This window comes from Astyanax mexicanus, chromosome 1 (assembly GCF_023375975.1).
Source record: "Astyanax mexicanus isolate ESR-SI-001 chromosome 1, AstMex3_surface, whole genome shotgun sequence".
Classification (NCBI taxonomy): domain Eukaryota; kingdom Metazoa; phylum Chordata; class Actinopteri; order Characiformes; family Acestrorhamphidae; genus Astyanax; species Astyanax mexicanus.
In genome coordinates this window covers 125,288,414-125,296,744 of record NC_064408.1, presented here as the reverse complement: position 1 = coordinate 125,296,744, position 8,331 = coordinate 125,288,414, and the positions used below count along the sequence as shown (strand labels likewise).

Sequence of the window (8,331 nt, the reverse complement as noted above, 5' to 3'; positions counted from 1 at the left end):
ATATGATGTTGCCCTGTGACCAGTGATGTCAGTAACGCATTACTTAGTAACGCTCTAATATGACCCCTTTTTTTCAGTAAGGAGTAATCTAATGCGTTACTATTTCCAATACAGTCATCAGATTAAAGTTACTTATCCCAGTCACTGTGTGTTACTCTCTCTCTCTCTCTCTCCACTCACTCACACACACACACACACCACTGCCTTCTCCATCCCCCCTCCGCTCTCCCCCAATCACACGCGTCTCGCTTCTGTTAATGAGGTACAACCATTGGTTTACTCACCGCACTCCCCTATTTCACTCTTAACTTTAAATTTCTCCCGTCTCTCTCTCTCGCGCTCGGCGTGTCTTTAGTTTCCACCCATTCTCGTTTTTCCTCCAGTTCTCGGGCTCCCTATCTCTTTATAAAGGCGTTTTTTCCCGGCCGCGTCCCAATTCACTAGCCAGGGCAGTGGTCTGCACAGATCTGATTGGAAGAGGAAAGCGTTTGAAGATTTTACACCACACGTGATTGGTCTACAAGTTTACTGTGCCGCTGAGAACGTATACCGTAAAGACAAGTAAAGTTCCGGTGCTTTAAATGAACGCTGTCAAAATTAAATTATTTTCTGTAGTTTATCGGTTTGGGTCCGGTTTGAGTCTGCATATATGTGATCCCTGGTCTAGATCATATACACGGTTCTGTTTTATAAAACCACTCCTTGCTGCCCTTCAGAGAACAACAGGTTCAATGTTCAGTTTTACAGTGTTAAATATGTCAGGTCAAGAAAGACTTTCTTTATTTTATATATTTTTTTTTTATAAAAACAAGTATTTATGTTAAGTGAAATCAAGAAAGACCATATTTTATTTTTTATTTAAAAAAAAATTATGTTAATTTAATTCAAGAGAAGTGGTCTTTTATTTTTATAAAAAAACTTATTTTTTCAGGAAATAGTTCAACTTTAAATGTCTAGAGAAACATTGTTTCTGTTAAATTAGTATTGAGTATTGGCAAAACAGGATATGTTAAGGCGGCGGGAGGTGGTGTCTGCAGCTGCTGAAAGTAACTAATAAAGTAACTTGTAAAGTAACTTAGTTACTATTAAAATCAAGTAATCCATAAAGTAACTAAGTTACTTTTTAAAGGAGTAATCAGTAATCGGATTACTTTTTCAAAGCAACTATACCATCACTGCCTGTGACTGGTGATGTGAAGCTTGGATGGAGCCGTTTGACCATGGAAACCCATTTGTTTCTATGCACTGTTTTTAAGCTAATCTAAAGATACATGAAGTTTGAAGGTCTGTAGTGATGGACTCTGCAGAAAGTTGGTTTCTCTGTGCCTTAACTCATTATTGCTAAAACATTAACAGCCATTATATACATTTAGATACTCACAGAGCCTTTCTGCAGTTGTTCACAGCTGGAAGAAGTTTCATATAAGCAATTCTTGATGTGCTGTATTTCTTCAGATCCAGCTCTTCCAGCACCTCCTCTGAGGTCTGCAGCATGTAGGACAGAGCTAAACACTCTAGAGCAGACAGATCCTTTTTTGAGCTTTCGTCTGAATCTATGTACTTCTGAATCTCTCTGGGTAAATCCTGGTCATTAATTTCAGTCAGACAGAGGAACAGGTTTACAGATCTGTCATTATTAAGATCTTGTGTTGAGATTAGGTATTTGATGTGTGTCACTGTTTCCTTGATGCTCTGTGAGGTGCTCTCTGTGTAAATAAGGAGGCCCTGTAGGATCTTCTGACTGGAATCCAGAGAGATGCCCAGCAGGAAACGGAGGAAAAGGTCCAGATGTCCATTCTGACTCTCTGAGGCTTTGCTCACTGCTCCCCTCAGGAGCTCATGCAGTGGGACATTCCAATAACTGTACAGTATAAAATTTTCAGGCCATTCTCCGTACTGTGGTATAAAATCCCTCAGTTCCTTCATGTTCTCGCTCAGGTGGCAGTGAAACACATAGAAAGCAGCCAGGAACTCCTGAAAGCTCAGATGTACAAAGCTGTAGACCTTCCTTTGATAAAGCACACATTCCTCCCTAAAGATCTCAGTGCAGATCCCAGAATACACTGAGGCCTCAGTGAGATCAATACCGCACTCTCTCAGGTCATCTTCATAGAACATCACATTCCCCTTCATCAACTGATTGAAAGCCAGTTCTGCCAGTTTCAGAAGCATGGTTCTGTTAGATTTCAGCAGTTCCACTGGATCCAAGTTGAAGTTCTCCTCATACTTCTCATTCTTCATGTTGGTCTGAGTGATCAGAAAGTGGGAGTACATCTCAGTCAGGGTTTTAGGGATTTCTGTATTACTCTGTTTCATGATTCTCTGAAGCACAGTGGCTGAGATCCAGCAGAAGACGGGAATGTGGCACATGATGTGGAGACTCCTCGCTGTCTTAATGTGGGAGATGATTTTCAGGGCTTGGTCTTGGTCACTGATTCTCTTCCTGAAGTACTCCTCCTTCTGTGGGTCATTAAACCCCTGAATTTCTGTCACACGGTTGATAAACTGAGGAGGAATCTGATTGGCTGCTGCTGGTCGGGAGGTTATCCAGATGTGAGCAGAGGGCAGTAACTCTCCTTTGAGAAGGTTTGTCATTAACACACCCACTGATGATGTAGCTGTGATGTCAGACACTTTCTCACACTGTGAAAAATTCAGTGGAATTCTGCTTTCATCCAGACCATCAAAGATGAACACAACTTTGTTCTCATCACAAATCCTAGAGTCCAGGTCTCTGAGCTCAGGATGAAAAGTGCAGAGAAGTGTGTTAAGACTGTACTGCTCATCTTTAATCAGGTTCAGCTCTCGGAATGGAAGCACAAACATGAAATCTACCTCCTGATTGGCTGTTCCCTCTGCCCAGTCCAGAATGAACTTCTGTACGGAGACTGTTTTTCCAATGCCAGCGATGCCTTTAGTCAGAACAGTTCTAAGCTCTTTTGGTCCTTTATCTTCTTGCTTTTTGTTTCGTCTGACGCCATTATCCATCACAGCTGTATTGTTCACTATTTCCATTTCTTCTTCAGGATCTTCTACAGGTCTAAATATGTCTAAGCAGTTGATTGGAGTTTCCTGTAAGTATTTGTTTGAAGTCTTCTCGATCTTTATAACCTCATGTTCTTCATTAACCCCTTCACTCTCTCCCTCTATGATGTAGAGCTGTGTGTAAATCCTGTTCAGGAGGGTTCTGTTCTCTTGTGTTTTGATTCCCTCAAATAAGCTCTCGTACCTGTTCTTCATACGGGTTTTGTGTTTCTGTATGACACTGTGAAGAACATCATCCTCTAGTTGGTTGGAATCTTGCTTTATAGACTCTTCTGTGTGTGAATGTAGAGCAGGACATGTTTTAGATCTCTTTCCGCAGGAGGGACAGCTGAAATCTCCAGTCAGATCAGTTTCATCCCAGTATCTGTTGATGCACAGTCTGCAGAAACTGTGCCCACAGGTGATAGAGACTGGATCTGTAAGAAGCTGCTCACACAATCCACACCTGGACTGATCCTGCAGTAGATTACTCTTTCCCCTGTGAAGAGAGACAAAGTACCAAAGTGCCAGATATAAATAAAAGGGAAATATAAGGGAAGTCGTGATTTAACATATAACATAATATTGTGCCCGTAAAGGATGTGTCTGTGTACGTTTTCTGAGTTTAATAATGCATCAGTCACACATAATAAAAATATAAAATTCATTAAGAAGATATTATCTAAAACAGAGAATGATGACTGGAAGAATAATCAGAATTCTGATATAAACCGCACACCAAATCATCAAACACAAGGTATTTATATTTCTAAGTCTAGAAATAATAATAATGAGAATTATGTGCATAAGATCTGTGTAAAAACAATATTCTCTAAAGAAAGACTAGAAGCAATGTGCATATTCCTTCCTCTAAATCCCAAAATATCATTAAACCATGTGAGGAATCGGGAGGAAATCAATGTGGAAAGGTCAAGGGCACACGCCTAAGCTAAACACCTGTGATCTCCAATCCCTCAGACGCACTGCACCAAGAACTGTAATTTAACAAGCTGATAGAACCACATGGACAAAAGATAACTTTAGTAAGTTACAATTATAAATACCACTTAAATATTATCTGTACAAAACAGAAGATTTATGTTAACCATGTCCAGATGTGGTGTCGTCTTCTCTGAGCCAAACAAATCAGGATTCTAGATCTTTTTGGAGGAAATCGATGTCATGTGCTCCAGAACAAAGATGAAAAAGAGCCAAAAAGGACTGTTATCATTTTCACTGAGAGCTCCTTTGAGCTATTTACCTTCCTAAATGAAAATACCACACCTGTAATCAACTCCAAACATTTTACTTGCTTAACTCTTGATGAATCAATGAGGGGAAACCCCATGCACCCAATAAAATACTCTATTTTTTTCTTCTGCACTTTTGTTGGTCCATCTCTTCTTCCATTATGGTATTAAACAGTGAAGTGGAAAATACTTCATCACTTCTGCTCTGTAAAGTGTCTTGTGGTGGTGATGATTTATTATGTCTTACCTTTTCAATGTTACAGCATTACTGAAGTTAGGAGGCTTTCTCCTCGAGTTGTCACTCTTCATAGACACACAGCTGGGTTCTGGAGGTTCTGCTTCATTCCTGAAGTCAGGAGGCCTAAACATAGAGTTGTGGCTCTTTATAGATACATAACTGGGTTCTGGTGGTTCTCCTCTGGATTTCTGCAGTCTGAACGAGGAAGTAAAGAGATAAGACAATAATTCAAATTAAGCACGCAATTTTCACATCTTTCTAAGGTAATTAGGAAACGCTGAGCTGTAATAAACAGAAAGGTAACTAATATGTTGCATGCTATAACAGGAAGTTTGTAAATAATAGTAACCCCCATTTGTGAAACAAAAGCATACATCATACTTGATAGACGAATATACTGGCAAACAGTCCAGGTCATACACAGAAAAATCCACAATCAGAGGTACAGGACAGGTGGCAACACTCTTTATAACATGGTCCACAACATGTGCTACAGTTTAACAACCCTGAAGAACAGATTCACTCTCAGGACCGTAGTACTGTGTGCAGTGATGTACCGTGATTCAGAGCTTCCTCCTCCACTGCTGAAGTTTAGAGGCTCCTGAATGGTCCAGTCAGTCTTCATAGAGACACCGCTGGACTCTGCTCTCTTCACCCTGAAAACAGTTCCTTCATTAGCAAAGTGCTGAGGAATTTCTTTCATAAAACCAATTGGATAGTGCTTTTTGGGATTTTCCCTTCCACAAAGAAGCTTTAGATTGATGATCATGAGCAATTAGAGGAACAAAGTCTCAAACAAGCAAACCAAAAAGAAATAGAATTTACTCTTCTGCAATATCTGAGATGGTACTTGGTGATAAAATTAGAACACAAACCAAGAAGTGGATTTTTTAGCCTAAAATTCTTCTTTTGTTTTGTAGAGATGAGACACTGAGGCTGGGTTAAGTTTAACACCTTCTTCAATAAGGTGAAGAATTGAAGTGACATAAAATGTGCTCTAACAAAACGCAGAGCAGAATATTAAATATTTAAGTACTGGAGATGCATCAAATTGCTTGAAAACAGATGCCAAAAAAACATTTTGGTGTTCAGTCAAATAAATGTAAAGACTATGACATTCAGACATGCTCTGCTGGTTTGTCTGAGGATAAAAATAGCTTTTCTTTAAAGAGCAAGACAAAATATATTGATGCAAAAAGTGAAAATTACTGGAATTTTGGACTGGATACAATACAATTCCAATATCAATACAACCAGTTAAGGCACTTTGTGAAAGTAAACATGAACTGATAGAACTGGGTGATATGGTAAAATAATATTTTCAACACAATAAGAACATTTACTACAATACCATTAAAGAAATTGATATATTGTTCAGCTCTTCTAGAACCCTGTTTAAAATTCAGTATTCTGTATTCAGCCTTTGAACCAAAATGACACTTTCATTTTTGGTCATACACTCCTACTAACTATTCATGCACTCCTGAAGTTACTCACTTTGGATCAGAGGATTCTCCTCCATCAGTGGAATTATGAGGCTCCATCATGGAGGTGCTTCAGTGAACATGCAGATCCCTGTGAACAGATTAACAACCATTTACATATGATCAGGTTTAAATAAATTTACTAAAAAATTAATTATAATAACGCAAAACTGTTGTAAGACTTTTACTGACAATTAAGACATGCATTTTGAAAATTTATAAAGCATTAGAAATAATAAATAATATTTCTTTAAATAATCATATTACCCCAAGGTCCGTTTGCACCTCCTGCTGGTAAAACAGCGCTACTACATATGACCACACCTTTCACAGAAATGGCGTTTTTACCCTGTTTAAATAAATACATTTCCTTTTTTTACTATAAGTTAGAGCATGTACTTTTATACTTTTACCAGAAGAACAAAACAATGTCATTATTTATTTTGAATTTCTTATTTAAATTGTTGTACATTTTCTTTATTTTTACTTACTATTAATACTAAATATCTCACTGTACATGTATTTTTATATTGCAGAGTTATACTCGTTTTGCGTTCCACTGTCTAATTAAACCACACTGGATAATGTTGTTTGAGAGGGTGAAATAAAATTGTCATGCTGCTCATTTTAATTATGATCTACTTTTACACCAATCATAACTGATGGCAGCTTTTATAATATCGCAAACATTTTTTAATATCATGAACGATATTATACCCTGAAATATTGTGCCATATCACCCTACCCTTATTATCACATTAGGGTACTACTTTTTTGCTGTTTTTATTAAAAGAAAAATTTTCATTTCCCATTTTATATCTACTAGAGACAGATTATATCTGTCCATTATCATTTATTGTTCTTTAATCCAGGATATATGGAGATATGTGGAGTGTGTTATTAGTATCACGACATTCTGGATCATGGCCTTAATCTTATAAAATTCTTGTATTTTTTTATATGACAGTTAAGGGTGGCTCATATCATATCGTATGCAATAATAAAAATTTATTTTAATTTTGTTGCAGTAGTGTATTCTTGAAAAATAAAAAATATAATTCAGTGTTTTGTCATATTGCTAAGAGTATCGATATCGCAAAAATACCAATAAATATCATGATATTTTAGGGCCATATCGCATACTCCTAGCAGCTATATTTTTTAGGTTATTTCAACATGTTTACACACCGACATTGTTCTGTATCTGCCCCGATTTAGGCCTGATCTAGGCCTGTTTTAAGTTTTCACTTTGTGATTCTTTCTAAAATAACAGTTCTGTATCTGACAAAACACTTAATTCGTGTTCTTATGCTGTGTTCTCTAGGAAATGATAACTGAAATGCCCCCAAGCTGAATTTTCTACTTGGAAATGTTGAAAAAGCCTTCTATTCCACCCAGAATTCAGAATCACACTACTACCAACATCCTCTATCAGCAGTAGTAAAAGCAGAAGTTGGATTGGAAAACACTGGGAAAAAGTTGTAGATCAGTTTAGCTTTTCTAAAACTAGAGCATAACATTACAACAGGTTTATAGGAATTGAAATCAGATCATTTTAATACCATCTGTTTGTCTCGTACACACAGTAGTTTCCAAGTTCTGTCTGTGTAACATCTTGTGTAACTAACAATGCTAACAATGCTAACCTGGGACAATGCTAAACTGGGAAGTAAAATTGTTTACATATTTTGATTGAACACTGATAATTGACTGTCAACCCAGTTGTGGTAAACTCTACAGTTTATAAAATAACTGCTTTTGGCAATGTTTGAATAATTATAGAAATGTTTAACTGAAACTTCGAGAACTAGGGTGTGACTTATTTCCCAGCTCCTGATATAAAGAAATGCAGCATTACTCTGAAAGTTACAGGTCAATATTCTACATTCTCATTGGTTCTGAACTTACCCAGTGAAAATAAACCGCTGTAGAATCGTGCTGGTGGAATTTAGTTCGGATTCTCCTAAACTGCGTCACTCTTTCTTTATTTTTCTGTAAAGGAGGATCAACTTACTTTCCCTTTCTCTCTCTCTCTCTGCTCACGACTCTCTGTCCCGCCCCCTCTGTCTCTCACAGCCAATAGACAGTGAGTGGGCGGAGCCTCTGTCAGGTTTTCGCCAGAGCCTCTAGCTCTCTATGGCTCTGGTTTTCGCTAGCAACTGTCAGCCAGTTAAACCTCACAATATGATGTAATGTTTGTATATTCATGAATCTGTAAAGACACAGGCAGGAAAGGTGAAACATGATCTGCAGAGCAGGCTGGTGATTGGCTGGGTAACAGTCAGAGTTTGGGGGTGGAGGTTCTGATATTTCTGCTGTGGAATGAATGAGGTTG

At 37.8% G+C, this 8,331-nt stretch overlaps 1 protein-coding gene across 1 annotated transcript; it reads right to left on the bottom strand.

The window, feature by feature from the left end:
• Positions 1 to 1,377: 1,377 nt before the first annotated feature.
• Positions 1,378 to 8,034, bottom strand: LOC111197500 (NLR family CARD domain-containing protein 3-like). Its single transcript, XM_049468401.1, has 5 exons — positions 7,905 to 8,034; positions 6,010 to 6,087; positions 5,070 to 5,168; positions 4,522 to 4,707; positions 1,378 to 3,523 (listed from the first exon to the last, which is right to left on the bottom strand). Exons 2-5 carry the CDS (start codon positions 6,057 to 6,059, stop codon positions 1,378 to 1,380), a joined length of 2,481 nt encoding a protein of 826 aa, XP_049324358.1. The 5' UTR covers positions 6,060 to 6,087; positions 7,905 to 8,034.
• Between the last annotated feature and the right edge of the window lie 297 nt (positions 8,035 to 8,331).